The sequence below is a fragment of the Oreochromis niloticus genome, linkage group LG13 (assembly GCF_001858045.2).
Source record: "Oreochromis niloticus isolate F11D_XX linkage group LG13, O_niloticus_UMD_NMBU, whole genome shotgun sequence".
Classification (NCBI taxonomy): Eukaryota; Metazoa; Chordata; class Actinopteri; order Cichliformes; family Cichlidae; genus Oreochromis; species Oreochromis niloticus.
The window spans coordinates 15587022-15608687 of record NC_031978.2 but is presented as its reverse complement, the minus strand read 5'-3'; the positions used below and the strand labels follow the sequence as shown (position 1 = coordinate 15608687).

At 44.1% G+C, this 21666-nt stretch overlaps 1 protein-coding gene across 7 annotated transcripts; it reads left to right on the top strand.

Moving 5' to 3' along the window:
* Positions 1-1585: 1585 nt before the first annotated feature.
* LOC109204715 (ATP-dependent DNA helicase PIF1) lies at positions 1586-7079 on the top strand. Of its 7 annotated transcripts, none has more exons than XR_003213498.1 (4): positions 1586-3556; positions 5094-5240; positions 5357-5456; positions 5551-7079. XR_003213498.1 is itself a non-coding variant. In XM_025897576.1 (2 exons), the coding sequence occupies exons 1-2, from the start codon at positions 2294-2296 to the stop codon at positions 5127-5129; spliced, it is 1269 nt and encodes a 422-aa protein (XP_025753361.1). In that variant the 5' UTR covers positions 1586-2293; the 3' UTR covers positions 5130-7079. The 7 variants fall into 7 exon arrangements, 2 of the variants coding, with proteins under 2 accessions (XP_025753361.1, XP_025753360.1); XR_003213497.1 differs by having other exon boundaries at positions 5357-5460; XR_003213496.1 differs by having other exon boundaries at positions 5357-7079.
* Positions 7080-21666: the final 14587 nt, after the last annotated feature.

Here is a 21666-nt window from a genome sequence, read left to right as displayed (position 1 = left end):
GCAATAACAAGGCAGCAAGGTGAACAAGTCAATTTTGAAGGACTCGACTGGTCAGCAAAGTGTGACATCCTGAGAAGCAATCCTGTCACAACATGCGCATGTTTGACAAGAGAGTTGAAGCATTATTCAGAGATTTACTCTTATCTCCTGCAGAGCCACTTGGCAAAGTCATTGACTACTTTTACAGAGTTGAGTTTCAGCACAGAGGAAGCCACACATACACTGTCTCCTGTGGGTAGAAGGTGCTCCTGTGTTTGAGGAGGATGATGAGCAAACTGTTGTTGATTTTATAAACAAATACATCACAGCTCAGCTGCCTGATCCACATAAACAACCTGAACTGTACAAGAAAGTAACAGAAGTGCAAAAACACAGTAAGAACCACACAAAGACGTGCTTTAGGAGTTTAAGCTCCGGGTGCCGTTTTGGTTTCCCAAACCACCCTGCAATGAGACAATGATCACAAGACCCAGTGAGGATGATGAACTGGAAGTAGAAACAGCAAAGAACAAGCTCAGACCACTGAACCAGCTGCTGAATGAACCTGAAACTGCTTCCATGAGTTTAAGGCAGCTCTTGGCTCGATGCAAGTTGACACATGCAGAATATGAGAGATACTGAATAAATGAACACAAGGAGTACGATCATACTAAAGCGTGATCCAAAAGACTCTTGGATAAATGGCTATAATCCACATCTGCTTGAAGCCTGGAACAGTAATATCGACATAAGCTTTGTTTTAGATGCTTTCGGCGCTGCAAACTATTTAATGAAATATATATCAAAAAAAGAGGGCGGCTATCTGAGTACTGAAAACTGTCATTGAAAACTCCATAAAGACAGTGTAAATGAGTGCGATGAAATGAGAGCCGTCATGCAGGCATATTCAAAGAAGCGAGAGATCAGTGCACAGGAGTGTGTTGCTCGTGCATGTGGTCTTCACATGAAGCAATGTTCACGTGCTGTAATATTCATACCAACTGATGATAATCCTGTGAAAATGAGTCGTCCCCTGTCAGTTCTGGACAACACAACACCTGAGTCTTCCAATGTTTGGATGACATCTTTGAATGACAAATACAAAGCCAGACCTGAAACACCAGAGTATGAGGAGATGTGCATGGCAGACTTTGCTGCTACTTGCAGGATTGTCTATGGCCAACAGACAAAGGTAAAGATGTTTTGCCCCTTCTCAATGAGATGGGATTTGTGCAAAGGCGCAAAAACGATAAGCCTGCTATCATCAGATTTCACCGCTGCTCACAAGAAAAACATCCAGAGCAATATTACGGAAGACTGCTTAAACTGTACCTTCCTCATCGTTCAGACCACGAACTGAAAACACCATCGTTGCCAACCTATCAGGCTTTCTATGGTGCTGGCTGTGTACAGCTACCAGGTACTGACTGTCTTGAGTACGTGCAACACATTGTCAAAAGAAACAGAGAGAAATATGAGAAAAACAGCGAGGAGATTGAGAGCGCTGTTGAGGAATATGAGCAGAACAGAGGTGTGACTGACGAATGGTGTAATCTGGCACCTGAATCAGATCTCGTAAGGTTGCCACTTGTTGAACAAGAAGAGAGCAAGACAATGAAAATGAACAGGAAGATGTGCCCGACTACAGCCGTCAGGCTGATGCTTCAACAGAAGTCAGAGCCATCAGGGAACCCCCTGCTATTGATCCCACATTGTTACGTCAGATGTTTCAGAATCTGAATAAGAAGCAAGCCTGCATATTTTATGCAGTTAGAGACTGGTGCATTAAAAGAGTCTGTGCTCTAAATCCGGAGCAGTTTTTCTTTTATATTAATGGTGGTGCTGGAACAGGAAAATCACATCTTATCAAATGCATCTACTCAGAAGCATCTAAGATACTGAGCAAAGTGCCCAGATATGCAGACGACGTTGACATATCAAAACCCACTGTCCTGTTAACTGCTTTCACTGGGACTGCAGCATTTAACATTTCTGGAACAACACTGCATTCTCTACTCAAGCTCCCTAGAAGCTTAAAACCTCCCATTCAGGGACTTGGCAATCAGCTGGATGAAGTCAGATCAGAACTTTTGAATGCTGAAATAATCGTCATTGACGAAGTGTCTATGGTGTCAAGACATCTCTTTGCATATGTAGATGCAAGACTCAAACAGATCAAAGGGACTCGGAGACCCTTTGGAGGCATGTCAGTCATTGCTGTTGGAGACTTCTATCAGCTACCCCCAGTGCGACAGTCGAAACCTCTCTGTGTGCACGACCCGTCCGAGATCGACCTGTGGCGGGAGCATTTCAGATGATCACTCTGACTGAGATTATGCGTCAGAAAGATGATGTTGTCTTTGCTGAGATGCTGAACAGAATCCGTGTGAAAGGAAAGTTGGATGTGCTTTGTGAAGCAGATAGAAATTTGTTGTCACAGGCCATAACTGAACCAGCCCATTGTCCGACTGATGCGTTGCACATTTTTGCAACTAACAAAGAAGTGGATGCACACAACTCTGCAACACTGGGTCTGCTCCATACTCATATCATTGACATCCATGCAGATGATTATAGAAAGGATCCTAGAACTGGCAGAATGGCATTACAAGACAGACCATTCAAAGGAGGTAAAAACGAGTTACCAGACACACTGAAAGTTGCAGAAGGAGCTCGTGTCATGCTCACCAGAAACATTGACATACAAAATGGTTTGGTTAATGGAGCTTTTGGAAAACTACTTAGAGTAGTTTACTCTGAAAATGACCGACACATCATCAAGCTTGGACTTAAAATGGATAATGAGACATCTGGAAAGAATAACCGCACACCAGCAGACGACATGGTGTACATTGAGAGAGCAGAGGAGAATCTGAAGCAGAAAGGAGTGGTACGAAGACAGTTCCCAGTGAAGCTGGCCTTTGCATGTACAATACATAAGGTACAGGGAATGACAACCACATCAGCTGTTGTCTCTCTTAAGAGCATTTTTGAGCCCGGCATGGCCTACGTAGCTGTCAGTAGAGTGACGTCTCTCAATGGACTCTATCTTCTTGATATGGAGGAGAAAAAAATATTCACCAATCCAGAAATCACTGCAGCACTTGAGAACATGAGACAAGCCAACCTTGATGACATGATGCCTCTTCTACATGTGAGACAAACACTGAGCAGGTCAGAGGTTTTCACCATTGTTCATCATAATACAGAGGGACTGCCAGCTCACATTAATGACATCAAGAGTCACCATGAATTGTGTCTAGCAGATGTTTTGTGCCTAACAGAAACACACCTGCGGGGCTCTTTTGTCGCAGAGAGTCTCCATTTGGAAAATTACAATTTGTTCAAACGCAACAGACACCTGTCCTACACAAACTTTCCCCAGATGGCAAACAGAAATGGTGGTGGAGTTGCTGTTTATGTGAAAAGTGACATTCAAGTGCATGAAAAACAGTACATCCATAATGTAACTGACCTTGAATTTCTGGCTTTAAAGGTTGAAGCACCAGTCAGTGCTCTAATTGCAGTTGTGTACAGACCTCCAGACTACACTCTGAGGCCATTCCTGAAAAACCTGGTAAGCCTATTAGACTCATTAGAGATCATGGACTGTCATCCCATCATAGTGTGTGGTGATTTTAATGAGAATGTTTTATCTATTGCAAACAAACCAATCCTGGAGCTGTTTGAGTCTAGGGGATACGCACAGGTCATCACTGCCCCTACCACAGAGAAGAACACACTGCTTGACCTTATTTCATTTCTCAGCCAGAGCGATGTCTCCATTCTGGAGTCATGAAGACCTACTATAGTTACCATGACCCTGTATACTGTGTATTGTCCTGTGATGATTCATGATCTAGATCTTTGACTACAGTAAGTAATTTCTATATTTTTGAATGACTTAAGAAAGTAGAGCGATATTTAAAAGTTGACTTAAGAAAAAGCGCCCTGCATTGCAATATAATGTTTCAATTGTCTACATAAAATACAATTAAATGAATTAAGTAATGATATCAGTAAAAGATGACAATTTTATGTATTACAGAAAATCTAAAAATCAGAAATCTATGAATGTCAGAAAAATCAAATATAGCAGTTTAAAACGAACAGTGTAGGCATATCCTCTCTGCAGCCAGGCTTCAAAATCCTGCCAGGCTGCCCCAGTCTCACTGTGGCTGGGAGGGAGGGAGGGTGGACCAGAGGATTGCCCACACAACACATAAATGTTCAACAGCTTCTTCATTGTTTCTGAGAGAACAACACAGACTAAAGGTTGCTTTTTTTTAAAAAAGAAAAAAAAAGAAAAAGAAAAATCTAATTACAGCAATAATGACAGTTAAGCCAGTTTATCTGTGCCTCTATTTTGAAATACTATTTACTAAAATGTTATTGATTTTGGTTTGTTATAATCTTTAAACTTTTTCAAAAGTATATTATTATATTTTTGGACAAATCTTTCAATGAAACATACATTTTTATGAGCTTTTATCATGTTTCAGCCAGTGCATTTATCAGGGTGGGTCTGGGATGATAAATGCACTGGCTGATAACTGCACATTTCTGGCCAGAAATGTTTCAGCAGTGTTACATATGCACTACATATGTTAAACTTGCTTTTTGTTACCAGTTGATACCCTACATTTGTATAGACATTGGGTGGTGTGAGGCTGGGGAGTTGAGTGGAGTGGGTAGGTGGGAGTTGAATGTGGGGGGGTACGGTGGGAGGTTGTTAGGTTTCTTTTTTTTTTTTTTTTTTTGTAAAGAGAGACACAGTCCTCCTGTGTCTTCTCCAAGCTTCACATGGTAAATCCAACAGTGTGAAGCACATAGCAGCCAGAAACTGTAATGCCACAGATCAGAGAGGCTTCATCATCACCATCTTCGCCGTACGATCAGAGCATGAGACTTCACATCTGGAGCACAGGAGAGATTCTGTGATAAGTCCTCCTTCTAGCTTGTCCCACAAGCAGTCGGTGAGATTTACTCACAACAAAAAGGGTTAATGACATTATTTTCATGGAAACGTATTAATTCTTTGTAAAGTGTTTAAATTGTGTTTTCACTTGACCTTAGGAGTGTTATTTTGAGTGTATTTTAATATCTGTACTCAGGTGTTTCCCTCTGTGATCCATCCCCTTCAGAGCTGAGACACTCAGGACTGAACAGACTGCACAGTTTCTGTGACCGAGCCTCCAAAACACCTTCTTTGAAACCACACATGATAGAAGGGCTTTATATTTGCAGCAGCACTACTAAAGGTATTCAGTTTATTACAGGATGTGTTTGTTTCTTAGGACCAGCTCTAAGTGCACACTACCTAACATATACACCTTTCTGTTCATTACAAACCAACTACTCTGGATCATATGGCCAGTCGGCAGGAATGTTGCTGCAGGAAAACATCCCTGAAGATCACCATCATTGTCAGACTGACTGTGCCTCCTCTGTGCAGTGTCAAGATCCTCCCTAAATGAGTGTGTAAGTTCATTATTTTATTCCCTATGACAAGACAAGTATCACTGATATTTACATTTACAACTACATATGTTCCTGTTTTCTGCTCCTCAGCTATCCTGCTTCTGTGCTGCTTGCCACACATCAAACACTGGCCGGATGACAGGGAGGATCCACTCTGAAGTCACTGGACATGATGAGGATCATATGGGACTTTATAGTTTCACAGAAATGTTGTGCTCTTTGATTACAGGTTTTAAATGGACATAATGACTGCCTCTCTCTGATCTGACAGGCTAAAGGATTGTTTTCATTGTTAGTGCTCTGTACAGTGTATGCTTATTTAATATTTCATCACAGAGCAAACCTTTATTTATTTAACATATTTTTATTTTGTTTTAATGTTGAATTAACTGTGGGGATTTTTTTAAGTGGGCACTCGGGATGTCATATGACCAGAAATGTGGTAACTGGAATTCAACAGTATGTAAAGAAAGAATCTGCTAAGAACATAACACACACAAAAACCCCCAAGAGAACTCAAATTCGTTCCATGTAATCCAATCTAAAACATTTTAAACTGCTGAACAGCAACACAAACAGTGTTAAAGAAACAGTGTTAACAGAATAATTATGATGAGTTTGTACCAAAGTTTCAGGTCACATGGCACACCTAGTGTGTAGTGTGGGGTATCAGCTGGTAAGTATAGGTTTTTTCATATTTGTGTCCTTAGAGTTTAGATAGATAAAGCCTTGTGTATAATAATTAGTCATAACCACAACTCAAAGTCAGGGATTAACTAAATTTGGGACTTTGTGTCTGAGCCCAGGTTAAAACACAGTGTAAAAAAGCATTTAGTGGCATGGCTGAACAATGCTGTAAACTAATGATACTTATTTATCCATGTTCACAAAAAGGACTAATGTGTTCATTTGATTATTTGTATGTGTTAAACTGTGTCACCACCTTAGGCTTTCGTTTGAGTTCACTCAAAAATCTCTATACAGTTCTCTTTTACCACTGTGTGGACACTGTTTACAATAAAACATAAAAAAGAATGAGTAATAAAAAGATGTGTAGACAGATCAGTAGATTCAGTAGACCAATATTAGCAGCTGTTCAGCCATGTTCTACGAAACAAACACAATTTAAAGGTTCAGGATTGTGGTTTTAAAAGTTGAATTTTCATGTATTTCATATGTTGCTTATTATTTTTATTTGGTTATTTAATTTAGTTATTTTTATTTATTCTCCTGTGAAGTGTTTAACAAAAAAAAGCAACTTTAATTTCAATTTTATTTGTTTATTATTTGGTAATTTGTTCTTTAAGAATCGAGTCTGTGCCAAAAACTAAAGTTGAACAGACACATGACAGGATCAGATTATTAACACCTTAAAACATTGCAAACGTCTCTTTTTAAAATGATTTTTATTTTTATTCTATTTCGAAAAAAAAAAAACATTTGTTGAATTAATTTAAGTCCTTTTCAGAAAGAAGCTGTACAATATGACTTAAGATTTTTATGTTATTTTCTATGATATACAAAACAAATTGATGTATGTAATACCATTAAACATGATATACACATATGTATATGTCTGAAAAACATTATGCTGTATATTAAAGCTTGTATTTTCTCCAGCATGTTTGTTCATCTTTTCAGTTCAATTCAACAAATTTGTTTTTACATTTATTTTTATTATTTTTTTATGAATTAGAGATTTATAATACATAATTCCACTCTTTAAGTGATTAGAAGAATATGAACTTTTGTTATTCATTCAGAGGTTTTCTGACTAAATTTTCTTTTGTCATTACTTAGGTTTTTCTAATTTATATTTTAAACATGTTCAGCTGTTTTCCAACTTCTTCTGTGTGAAAATCAGCTTTCAAAAGTTCTGCACTTTTGTTTTCAGGTTAAAAATTCTGTATTTTCCAGCTAATTCAGCATTTTTAGCTTAATATTCAGTAATGATTTCATTTCAGTGCATACATTCAGATTCAAGCATTCACACTGCAGTTTCTTCAGAAAATGCACTTTCTAGTTTTCTTCTACTGTAGTAATTGTTCCACTTCCAGTAACAGTATGAGTAGTACTACTGACAGTAGCAGTAGTAGGGGTTGTGGCTATATTTCAGTTAAGAACATCATCAGTACAGTACCGTAACGATTATCATCCTAATACCTCTTACAGTTCTAACATTTACAATATGTACAATTCATGTAAAAATTTTACATTTATTATTACCTGCAGTAGTAGTACTAGTAATCGGCTTCTCTGTAACAGTTAAATATACCGGTACTGGTATCTGAATGTCACCTTTAGCACACCAATACCAGCCACTGTCCTTCGTCCTTAGTCCACTCATGGTCACTGTGAAAACATTTGGGTCTCTCATATGAGTGGTCACTGCTGCACCATCTATGGATCCAGATGATCCTGTCACACAGTTCCTGCCCAGCCTGCACCACTTCATTTCTCCAGAGTTACTGTGGTGACATCTAATAGTTATGCTTTCTCCAATACATCCTGTAATCCTCTGATGATCGACATAGACACTGTGGGTACCTTCAGGTAAAACAAATAAAAAACAAACAGGTTTTAAAAAGTGCTCAATAAAAAAATTCATTGGTAATTCAGACTTCATATCTAATGAATGAATGACAAATAAGAGCACAATCAGTCTTTGTGAAAAATTTACATGTTGTTTTTTTTCTGAAGGAAATAATAAACTATTTGAAATGTGCATGAAAATAAGCACTTACCACTGATAAGTAACAGCTGAAAATACTGTCCATGATCCTGTCCGTTATTAATCTCCACCAGACACCAGTAATCAGTGTTTTTAACTGTCAGCTTGTTTATAGTAACGGTGAAAATGTTCTGCTTTTTGTCATCAGAGATTAAATATTTTCCTGAAGGGTCTGGTTTGTTTGTTTCTACTGCATAGCTGCAGGACGTCCAATAATATCCTTCACACAAGTACTTCACATGGTTTTTGTATTGGGACTCATAGAGACATGGGATGGAGATAGATTTTCCAGCTTTCACTGATACTTTACTGACTGTAGTTATGCTGTGAACTCCTGCAACAAGAACAATTAAAGTATTTGAATGCTTCTGTTTACTTAAAACATTCTTCGTTCACTTGTCTCTTGTACATGTGGACACTTTAAAGTATTGTAAAGTACAAAAGTGAATAATACAAAATTTATTAATAGTCATTAATTTAATAATCTGCTGAGATTTGCCTTTGAAACATGAGGCATTTAAATGACTCCTGTGACCAACCTTTAAGCACACTGAAGAGGAGAAGAACAATGAGATGAGCAGCCATGCCTGTGAGTGAGAAGAATTAAGACACATGAACCACAGTCAAGTCTGGTTCTATTTTTGAATTCATGCAACGTGCAAATGCAACACTTCAAACTTGCCTTCCTCCTAGTTCCACTACTAAAAGCTGTTTTGGTTTTTTTTCTGATGTAGACAAGATATAAAACTTATCATCCACAATATTCAAAATCTTTATGGACTCATTTACTAACAATAATATGCATTCTCATAGTATAATAACACAGAATAACATTGACAGTGCAGGAATTGGGAGTAGTATAAAAACAAAAAATGTTTAATATGTACTATGACTTGTCACAAAATCTGAAAATAGAGGTTAGGGTAATCCTTTGATGCTGATGCTTACAGTTTATTGGGGATAATCGAGATTATTTTAAACCCATTGGAGTTATGTTATTACCTCTTACTGACTGAGAAAATATAATTTACAGAAAGACTAAACAGTGTCAGCCTGATCTCACTTCCAACTTGTCACAATCTTTAATCAGCAATGCTTTGTCTCGCATGTTAACTCTCTGAATGCCCTTAAGTGTCAGTTACAGAGGGCTTCGCAGCACTCAGCAGTTTACAGAGACATATTTACTTCTTGAGTATAATATTTCACAATGTAATTGATTATTCTTTTAGTACCATGCTCACAAGGAAATAATTCAGTGCAATAAACAGAGTGCAGCCCTGTGGGGTCTTTTTTTTACAGTGACAGATCAAAATGTCCATGAAAATGGCTTCAAAATTATTGTAATAAAACTCGAGTTTCTTATTTATCTTAAACAGGTAACGCTGCGTTAAGATGTCAAAAAATACCAAACAACCAAATACTTTAATACACAAAATCTTTATTTGAAATCGATGTTATAAAAGTTCTCTCTCTTCCTTGTTATGTTATATTCCTGAACATTTTTAACACACTGAGAGGACATTAATGACTCATTTGGCTGTGTTTTTGGCTTAAAAAAAAAAAAAACCTAAGAAAAACAAATAGTTACATCTGTTTAAGCTGTGAAAGATTTTCCCTCATTTGCATCTTTTCAGACAGGCTGCCTCGCACTGGGAGAAAGCATGCCCCTTCAGTTCATGTATTTGTATTAACATTTCAATTAAAAGTTACATATTTTGATGAACTGGTATTAAATATATTTTTGTAGACTTTGAAGATCGCATTAAATGAGTGGCCCAACAAAATGTCAACACCGCCTTGTCTAATGAGAACTTTTATGTTTAATCTGAAGATATGCTAATATTTACAGATTTACAGACCCAGAATTCAGTAGCTTCTAGTGATGGGTAGATGGGGCCTCGTGAAGCGTTTCAGCACATTCCCCAAACTGTATCGACACTGTGTGACACAGTTTTGCTGTTTTGCTCCATACTGACACCTGCTGGACCTTAAATATCATTGCAGGCAACTTACTTGAGACTCACAACAGACACTGATTCAATGACCTAGTCATACTTGTACACTGTAAGGTATTGTACTTTCCATGGAATCATTTTATATCTTTTATATTGCAAATATTGTAGACATCTTTAAAATATATTGTGAATGACATAAAGTGAAAATTAAAATGAAAGTATTGTGAATGTAATATTACCCATTTGACTCAGTTTATTATAAATTTCTATTCAGAAAAATAGGTTTATCCAATGTTTTTGCATTCAGTCTATTGCGGGGTTTTTTTTGACACCATTTCCCCAGCTTTGGAAAACTCACAGGGACAGATGAAGCTGGGGTACACAAAAGCTGTAAAGCCAGGTGGAAAAGGTTCAGATAAGATGTCTTCCTTTCCCCCAGTACCTTAAAGGATCCTCTGATCTTGGAATGTTTCTCTCCGACACTCTCCACAATACTAAGGGGTTGGCAGTCCTTTATAATAAAATTCAGGACTGCCTGGTCCAGAGCAGTCTTCCTAGATGCTTGATTTGAAAATAATAAAACACATATTAATAAAAAAAAAATGATGATAAAGCTGTTCAGTGTCTATATAGGCCTACCAGTGTTCATTCTCGGTGAGTTTGTCTCCTCATTTTCATGTTTGGCTCTGTAATGCCTAAACACGGAGGAGGTGCTTTTGTTTGTGTAAGAAAGCAGAACAGATGCGACATTTGACCTGCATAAAATGAAATAAAAATTTACACTTCAAGTCACATTGCTGTTTTTCCTATTCTGATAGATTACACTGAAACAAAGACAGACAAACTATTACCTTATTTGCAGTTAAAAGATCAAAATGATCCCACACAGCAGAAACATTTCTTTTTCTTTCAGGCTCCATTTTATTATAGAGAGATGTGTATTTTTATTTTTTTTTAATCTTTGCGAGAGTAATTTTGTGGGTTTTTTTGGTGGCGACTCATTCCGTTGGCAGATGCGGATGCGGTACCTTTTAAACACAGTTTGGTGCATTGGCAATGAGCGATACAGCAGCTGTATCGATCACGTGACTTTTTCTTAAAGCGACGCATGCACCGATACAGGCATCGCTAGGTGAGCTTGATACAGGCGTCGGTGCGTCAGTGTTGCAGGACCCATCACTAGTAGCTTCATTTATGCAGAGTGGGCATTCTTTTTAGAGATAAATGACTCCACAAATCCTACCATCAGTCTTATTTAAAGATGAAAATTTTTTAATCAGAGGAAAAATCATAATTTGTAAAAAGGACAAAAACAAAAAAACATAAAGAGCTACATAAAAGTGAAGGCAAAAATCTGAAAGTTAGCAGACGTTCGTTGCAAAATATCCAATGAACAAACAAAAATGACCCCAGCATAAGTTTAAAAAATAAAAAAATAAAAACACTGTAAAAAAAAATCCTATTTCTAATCAAGCAGCAAAAAGATAAAACTTTGAAAACAGTGATAAAATAAGCAATATTGTAGCGACCGTGGGTTAGTAGAGCTGAACTGGCTAAACTGCTCACTAGCTAAAACGGCTAGCAGGGCGCTAGCAGCTATCGCTGAACTTCGCGGCGAATGGAGAGCGCTCGTGCCTCATACACCGCACGACCCCGAGCGTCTCAGCAGCAGGCTTGTAATCCCCAAACGATCCAGCAGGAGGCAGTAGTGGTTCACACCAGTCATTTATTCAACAATTTTACAACCACTGTAACGCTGCTGACACCGAACCCCTATCACGCTCCCACCACATAGGGTCGCGGTGTCAGCCAACCATACCAATTCAACCCGCTCCACAGAACACACATCAACTTCACTGTGGCTTACATTAACATAACACTAACACAACATGCGAATCAAACACATAGGAACTAGCAGAACGATAGAAAACACAGACAACACAATACCCAGAATGCACCTGGCTAACAACCCCAGCCAGGTCATTACACAGCCCCCCCCCAAGAGGTTTAGTGTCCCCACAACCTTAACTGTCCACTCTGTAGTCCAGCAAATGTCCGGGCCGGCGTCGAGTACGCTTCGGCCTTGACTGGGAATCCATGGCGCCCCCATTTGGGCTGGGCGTAGGGGGCAAGGAGTCCCCAGGCTGCACACCAGTCTGTGGGTTGGGGGCAAGCGGATGGTATGGCGCCAGCCGGTCCTTGTGTAGCACCACCCGCCTTCCCCGCCCCGGCATCCGGACTCGGAAGACCACCTCCGATAGCTGTTCCAGGATCTCGCCTGGGCCTTGCCAGTGGCTCATGAGCTTGGGGGTCAGCCCCCGCTTCCTCTGGGGGCAGAACACCCAGACCCGATCTCCGGCCCCCAGCATAGGACCGTGCGCACGGGTATCGTACGCCCGTTTCTGGCGGGCCCCGGCTCCCTCCAATGTCCGTCTTGCCAGCTGATGCACCGTGTGCAACCGCTCCCTGAGCCGCCGGAAGTAGTCCATCTCTGGTCCACCAGCAATCTCCGGCTCAGGGGGCGCCCCGAACACCAAGTCCACCGGGGTTCGGAGCTCCCTTCCGAACATTAATGCTGCAGGAGTGCACTGACTTGACTCCTGCACTGCTGTTCGATACGCCCACAAACAAGGGGCAGGTGTTGGTCCCAGTCCCTCTGATGTTGGCTGGTCAGGATGGCCAGCTGGGTGGCCAGCGTGCGGTTGAACCGCTCAACCAGACCATCGCTCTGGGGATGGAGGGGGGTGGTCCTGGTTTTTCTCACCCCCAGCCTCCGACACACTTCTCCCAGCACCTGGCTCTCAAAATTCCTCCCTTGGTCGCTATGGAGCTCCTCCGGTACACCAAACCGCGTGAACATCTCATCCACCAGGGTCCGCGCCGTCGTCACCGCACTCTGATCCGGCACCGCGTACGCCTCTGGCCACTTTGAGAAATAATCCATCGCGACCAGGACATACCGGTTGCCGGCATCAGTAACAGGGAACGGACCCAGGATGTCCACTCCGATCCGCTCCATTGGCGCGCCAACTAGGTATTGCTGCAATGGGGCATGGGAGCGCTGGCTGGGACCTTTCTGCGCTGTGCAGTCGTCACAGCAGTGGACATGGATCTCCACGTCCTGACGACACCCCGGCCAGTAGAACCGCCGTCTCAGCCGCCGCACCGTCTTGCCATTCCCAAAATGGCCAGTACCTGCAGCCCCATGAACCCAGCGGAGGACCTCAGGCCGCAAGGCCCGGGGAACCAGGAGCTGGAGTATGTCGCCTCCCCCGTCTGGCGCTCGCCACCGCCGGTAGATTACACCACCATGGAGCTCCAGGTTGTTCCACTGGGAGTACAGCGACTTCATCTCGGGCCCCTGGGAAGACACGGCGGACCAGTCTGGCCGTGTCCCTGCCTCCATCCAGTCCCTCACCATCCCCAGCGCTGGATCGCTCACCTGGTGCTGCTGCAGCTCCGCCGCGGTGAAAGGTTCCTGCCCTTCATCCTCACCCTCGGGTTCTGCTGCTGCCGATGTCGGACCCCGGTCCAGCTCCTCCAGGCGCCTGCAGTACCGGCACTCATCCGCAGAACAGGGGCGCCTGGACAGGGCGTCAGCGTTGGCGTGCTGCCGCCCTGGTCGGTGCTGGGCCTCAAAGTCGTACTCTTGTAGTATTTCCAGCCACCGGGCCACCTGACCCTCCGGCTGGCGAAAGTTCAGCATCCAGGTTAGGCTGGCGTGGTCGGTCCTGAGCAGGAACTTAGTGCCCAGGAGGTAAGGTCGGAAATGACGAACCGCCAGGACCACAGCCAACAGTTCACGCCGGGTAACACAGTAATTCCTCTCGGCCCGGCTGAGGCTGCAGCTGTAGTATGCCACCACTCGCTCCTCAGCCTCTCCTCTCTGGGAGAGCACAGCTCCGACCCCCACGTTGCTGGCGTCAGTGTCCAAAAGGAAAGGCTGGCTGGGGTCAGGATACGCCAAGACCGGGGCACTCACAAGGGCAGTTTTCAGCTGTTCGAAAGCCGCTGCACAGTCCTCAGTCCAACCAAACCGCTGACCCTTGTTTGTCAACTGATGCAAGGGGCTAGCGACGGTGGCAAAGTCTTTTACAAACCTCCTATAATAGGAGGCCAGCCCCAGGAAGCTTCGTAGCTCGGCGACGTTCGATGGGGGAGGCCAGTCCCCCACAGCAACCACCTTCTCGGGGTCAGTAGCCACCCCCTTTTCGCTCACCACATGTCCCAGGAACTTCACCTGGCGAGCAAGAAGGTTGCACTTGGCTGGGTTCAGCTTTAGTCCGGCCCCGCGGATGGCAGTCAGGACCTCTCGCAGGTTAGCAACAGCCTGTTCAAAGTCCTTGGCATGAGTCAGCAAGTCATCCAAATAGACCACGCAGCGGGCACGGGGAATGTCTTTGAGGACCCTTTCCATTAACCTTTCAAACGTGGCTGGTGCATTGCATAGTCCAAAAGGCATCACCCTAAACTGCCACAGTCCTTGCCATATGGTGAATGCAGTCTTGGGCCGTGCCTCAGCAGCAAGCTCCACCTGCCAGTACCCACTGCGGAGGTCTAGCGAGCTGAACCAACTGGACCCAGCGATGTAATCCAGTGCGTCATCGATGCGAGGTAGCGGGTAAGAGTCCTTGCGGGTGACCGCGTTCAGACGCCTGTAGTCCACACAAGGGCGCCAACCCCCTGTTTTCTTCCGCACCATAACCACAGGTGCGGCCCATGGACTATCCGAGGGTTCAATGACACCATTAGCTGCCATCTCTTTTATCAGTTCCTCGGCAGCTTGGCGTTTGGCGAGGGGCAGGCGGTGGGGCCGCAGCCGGATTGGAGCAGCTGCTCCAGTGTCAATAGTGTGCTCCACCAGGCCCGTCCTTGTGCAGTCCTCTTCCCTGGCGGCAAAAATATCCATAAACTCTGCCAAGAGGCTCTGCAGCTGCCGCTGCTGCGTCGCACTGAGGTGCACCCCACTCCGCTGCCCAAGCTCCTCTACTGCCGCGACAGTCTCAGGTGACGGGGAGACTGCCGAGCTAGGCGGCGACTCTGGCTGCGGGATGTTGGCCCTGCTTACGCTCACCCCCTGGGTCCTCTTCCGCACCCTTGCCGCCCTCGACCCCTGGCTGTGGCTTGGAGCTGTGGGGCGCAAGGGCTTTGGGGGTGCTGGTGGGGTGGGGGTCTGTCCCTGGCTACCGCGGCCCACTTGGAGCTGCAGGGTCTCAGCACCAAGGTGGATGGCAACTCCCGGCACATCGACCCGTGCCCCCAGTGGGCCAGCAAGTCCAGTCCAACAATGCACTCGTCTGTTATGTCGGCAAGCCAGAACTCATGGTTCACACTGTTCGTTCCCACCACCACCTGCAGAGTCTTTTTCCCCGGCATCACAGTCTTTTCTCCTGTGACAGTGTACAACGCTGTGTGAGTAGGGGTCCAATCTTTCGGCAATGAACCGCCCGTCTCCGGAAGCACCCCCCTCCGCAGCAAGCAGATGGTGGACCCCGTGTCTACCAGGGCCCGGCAAGACCGTCCATCAATTATACAGTCCAGGTATAGTCCACGGGTGGACCCACAGCGGCCCACCACAGGATGAGTGTCACGGAGGGGGTTTAATGATTGGGGCGGGGGTTCCCTCACTGTCCCGCCCCGTGGCCGTTTCCCGTCGGTGATGTCACTCGGGCCCGAGGACTAGGCGCAGGACAGTTCCGGGCGAGGTGAACGGGCTCCCCGCACCGATAACAGCAGTCCGTCCGGCGCCTCCGACGGGGGACTGCCTCTGGTTGGGCTCGTCTGGCCTCCTCCTCCTCATCCGACTGGGTCGCGCGCATCTCTCGCTCGACCCCCTGGCCGATCGTCGGGTCACTGGCTCGCCCCGCAGCACCTCCTCAGCCCGCTCAGCCTCCCTCAATGCCTCCTCCAGGTCTCGGGGGATGACAGCCGGACATGCTGTCGCAGCCTCTCCGGTGTGAGGCCCCTCAGGAAGGCGTGGAGACCCAGCTCCTCTCGTGCCGCTCCTGGGAATGTTGGATAGCCCCGTCAGGCATAGAGGCGGACGTCCGCAGCAAAGGACCCCAGGCTCTCTCCCTCGCGTTGGCGAGCCAGTTCCTCCCTGCTCTGTTCGGCTGGTGGTCTCTGTCCAAACCGTCTGCCGAGCGCCGTGGTCAGAGCCCGGAGGTCGCGCTGCTCCTCTAGGGGCAGGTCCAGCAGAACCTGGAGTGCTGGGCCCTCCAGTGCGAGCGCCAGGTGGGTGGCAGTCTCTTCTTGACCCCACCCGTTGTGAGTGGCAGCCAGCGTGACTTGGGCCAGGTACGGCTCCAGCTGCGTCGCCCCAGTGTAGCGCTGCAGCTTAGCAGCCGTCCTGCCAGGAAGCTGTGGTGCGGCCCCAGGAATCCCCTCCAGCTGCGGGGAGAGCAGGGGGTGGCTGTTCCGGGGCGCGCTGTGGCCCTCTGGCCGCCCCAGCTCGGGTCTTCTCCGCTGGGTCTCGGCAGCCATGCTTTCCAGAAGCGAGCAGTTGTCTCGGATTAGACGCTCTAATTCGCCTATGGTCGGCTCCATAGTGTCTGCTAGACACTCATGAATCCCACTTCTGACACCAATTGTAGCGACCGTGGGTTAGTAGAGCTGAACTGGCTAAACTGCTCACTAGCTAAAACGGCTAGCAGGGCGCTAGCAGCTATCGCTGAACTTCGCGGCGAATGGAGAGCGCTCGTGCCTCATACACCGCACGACCCCGAGCGTCTCAGCAGCAGGCTTGTAATCCCCAAACGATCCAGCAGGAGGCAGTAGTGGTTCACACCAGTCATTTATTCAACAATTTCACAACCACTGTAACGCTGCTGACACCGAACCCCTATCACGCTCCCACCACATAGGGTCGCGGTGTCAGCCAACCATACCAATTCAACCCGCTCCACAGAACACACATCAACTTCACTGTGGCTTACATTAACATAACACTAACACAACATGCGAATCAAACACATAGGAACTAGCAGAACGATAGAAAACACAGACAACACAATACCCAGAATGCACCTGGCTAACAACCCCAGCCAGGTCATTACAATATGTTTGGCAAATCCAATTCAAACCTCCAAATAACGAAAAAGAGATCACAGTATAAACAATATGAACACAGAATAAAACTCTGCAGATCTGGCTCTAAATAACTTCCTGGATTGCCATGTGGGTTCCTAATGACTTCATCCTGACTCATTTGAGTGTCTTTATCTCTCATGAGATACACATACTTGCCCAGTTCTGGCCCACACACATCTTTCTTTAATACTATTTGTACGTGATGTTTACTTTGTATTTTTCTTTTCTAGGCTGAAACAGACAGAATACCAGGACTGACAGATAATTGGTTTTATATTGATTTTTCACAAGGGGTCCACCTTACACTGATTCAAGATTTGGAGTTAAATGTGCTGCTACTCTTTATAATATTTCAATATAAAGTAGTGATCTGACCAGCAGAAAAACCAACATTGCCATGCAGCACATGCGGTGAAAGTGTGTACAAAGAAGAAACACTTCTGTGTGTGAGAAACCGTGTTGATGAAGCATGTACTCTTTGTGTGATTTGCTGAACTACAATAACCACAGAGCTGTATGCCACATCCTCATCATCACATTTAGCAACTTACCTCTGAGCAGAGGTGGAAAAAGTACAGACATTCACTCCTTAAGTAGAAGTACAGATATTAGTGTTAAAAAATACTCCAGTAAAAGCTGAAGTACTGATTCAACTTCTTTACACAAGTAAAAGTAGAAAGGTACGGACTCTGAGATGTACTCTTAGTTAGAAAGTAAAAGTAGCTCGAGGAACATTTCTAGCACCCTTTATGCAAAGCTTATTAATGTAATAATATTAGTAGATAGGAATACAAACTTTATTTCAGTCTATTTCAGTCTCTTTTAATTGTAATAAAAGAATCACAACTCACAATAATTTCTGGTGAGCTGTGCTGGCTGATTTCCATCCTCTACACTAACAGTACGCTGTTTGTGTGTCTTTATAGTTTACACTATAAAGCTATTATCAGCCTAACTTCAAATTCATCTCTACTACCCTTTATGTAACCTAACTCTGACCATGAGCACCACAGTCACTGGGCTCCAGTAACACACACTTTAAATGCATCACAGTTCAGCAAACTATCCAGTTTATCCTGCACTAAACTGCAGAGGATTTTCATGCAACCTTTAAACAACAGACTGTTAAAACCAAAATGCCATACATGTAGACCCAATATCTAACTTTAAAACATGAGAATTACATGTAAGCTTTAAATTTCGACTTTTTCAAATACCACTGCGCATCCTTAACTCTAACCTCTCTTCTTCCTCTCCTCTCCTGTCTTTCTTGTCTTTCTCTGAGTGAAGTTTGCTCTCTTTCTTTTCTCTCCCTGTGAAAAACAGCAGTTGGACCTTTAGCTAGCAACACACAGTGTGACAAACTGCACACAAACACTCTGTATGTTTGTTGATGCATTTGAAATTTCCTGCTACTTAAAAATATTACTCACTTTATTTGCTCTTCTTCTGTAGGGCTAGCTATAGATGCTGAAGTACTGCATCTGCAGTTATGGACACCTGCAGTCATTCAGTGTCCTGTCAAAAAAATAAATCACCAGCCCACTTTAACCTCTGACTATAGCACACAGTTTGCGCCTTTAGTCTCTTTTTACCCAACATCCCTTGGTGATTACAGTTTTTCTCGATTGCTAAAACACATTTCTTGAAACTACGCCTCATATCCGCACAACAGTAAACACAAATCCATAACATCTCACTCAATTCCCCAAACATCCTATTTCCAGGTCAAAATGAAGCTCTACACCCAAAACTATTCACTCCTGCTGAAAAACCGAACTTTGCCCTCAGACATCAAACACAAGCCTTCAAAAACACACACACTACAACAGAGTTTTGCACACTGGTACAATTAATTCAAAACAATAGTTCCAAAACAATTAGGTTGCTTATGGTTCTTCCCTTCAAAACCCTTGTCACATGATAAACACAAAAGACGCAACCAATGTATGTACAGTGGCACATTGTCATTCATGTACTATACAGTACAACACACACCAGAAACATTATCCCACCACAGCATCTTGTCTTTGGTCTGGGTCAGGCCAGAGAATCTCATCCACATCACAGGCTATATTGGCCCCAGCCAGGCAGCGGGGGTAAAATCCTCTTGCATGCCTGATCCACCCTGGCATGCATCTACTGATATGTCTAGGCAGGCCTCTTCCATGGCCTGAAGGAGGTGAACACGGACATAAGGTTCTCGGTCATACACTTTCCACCGCCATGCCGAAAATAAGAAAAATAAGAAAAACCTGGAAAATCGGATCCGTCAACTGGTTACAATCACCCCGAATCAATGCGGCTTTGTTAAGGGCTGTGGAACTATCGATGCCATACACGCGGCCCGTTTGCTGATGGAAAAGCACCGGGAAAAGAACAAGACGGTGCACATGGTCTTCCTGGATCTGGAAAAGGCATTCGACAGGGTCCCCCACAAGCTTATTTGGCGATCATTACGAACTCATGGTGCCCCGGAAGCTTATGTGAAATGGACTCAGCTGCTCTACCGTGATGTCACAAGCGAGGTCCGATGTTCAGCGGGAACATCACCAGCCTTCCCGATTACCGTTGGCGTCCACCAGGGCTCAGCCCTCTCGCTCCTGCTGTTCACTCTCTGTATGGACACCGCGACGGCTGATCTGCAATCACCACATCCATGGAGCCTCCTGTATGCAGATGATGTGTGCCTATCAGAAACAGAAAACTGCCTAGCCCTGCCAACCCAAACACAAGCATGGAAAGACCGGCTCTCCGAAAACGGCATGCGCCTGAACATCAAGAAGACTGAGTACCTTGAATGCGGCCCCCAGACCAACAGTGCCATCACTATCGACGGCGAGCCGCTGACTAAAGTTGCCCAATTCAAGTACCTCGGGTCCCTTGTCACCTCAGACTGCGAAACCCTACCAGACGCCAGACACCGTGTCAACACAGCGTGGATGAAGTGGCATCAGGTGAGTGGAGTCTTATGTGACAAGAGAATACCAATCTATCTTAAGGCGAAAGTCTATAAGTCGATTGTGCGCCCAGTGGCACTCTACGGGTCAGAGTGCTGGCCAGTGATGACCAAACATGAACAAGCTCTTCACACCATGGAGATGAAGATGCTGAGGTGGCCTCTGGGTCTCACACGACGTGACCAAGCGAGGAACGATGATGTCAGGAAACAATGGGGAGTGACACCAATCACAGACAAGATGCAAGAGGCGAGGCTCCGATGATACGGCCATGTTGTCCGTAGCGATAAAAATTCCATCGCAAAGACAGCCCAGCAATTAGATCTGGAGGGAAACAGGCCGCAAGGAAGACCAAAAAAGCGCTGGATGGACCGAATCAAGGATGATATGAAGGCTGTGAATGTTACACCAGAAGACGCCCTTGATAGGAAGAAGTGGAGGAAGGCATGCAAGATAGCGGACCCTGTGTCGCGGGATATAAGAAGAAGAAAGAAGAAGAGACCAATGCTAGTGTTAGTATTTGTACTATGGATATCTGGATCGATCCCCCCACCTCTAATACACTATGTAGTTTAGCCAACAACCTAAATGTTAGTGAAACACCATGACCAGGATGACTGAGAACCTACACAGACAAGAGGGCAAATACTCTTTCAAAGGCAGTGTATATGAAAAATACTATTACTACTTTAATTAAATGGTTAAATGTTAAATGTATAAATGAACCATTGTTTAAAGAGGAAACCCTTTTAGTACCAATTAATCTTTTGAACACATAAATAGGACATCCAACAATCTATCAGTGAGCACTGTGTTACTCTGAACTAATTAGTTCAAATCAAGTTCAAAAAAGAAAAAAATAATAGTGTCAGTATGATAATTTTTCATGTTTATATGGTATGTTTGTTTTTTATGGTATGGTATGTTTTCCATGTTCGGCCACTTATTTGAAGACTGTACTTCTTCATTATAATATTTTACCCTGTGTTTCACCTTCACCGTTCATTTAGTATCATATAGGATGTCCAGAGGGTAATAATTCAGCATAACTTACCATTGCTGTGGCCAATGATTCTGGTTTGCTCTGCTCTAGTAAAACAAAACAGCTGTTACTGACTCTGTAACAATACACAATAATTCAAATGTGAATCTGGCATAGATTTAAATCACAGTTCCATAAAACTTACTCTGTTTTAAAATAAACCAGAAGAACATCAAAATTAACAAGATCAGCACACCAAGAGGAGCGATGAGGATCTTTAGGTCAAATGAAGCTCTGCAACATGCAGTTTGAGAACACATAATTTAGTTTACTTTAATGAGTAATAAACAGTGTTTGTAAAAAAAATTAAATAACTACACAGTCTTTTTTATGAACAGTTGTACCACTAAATCCAGCATACAAATACAAAAGATATCTGACCTGTGTTTATTTTCTGCTACTGTAGATTTGCTCTGTTGTTCTTTTGTG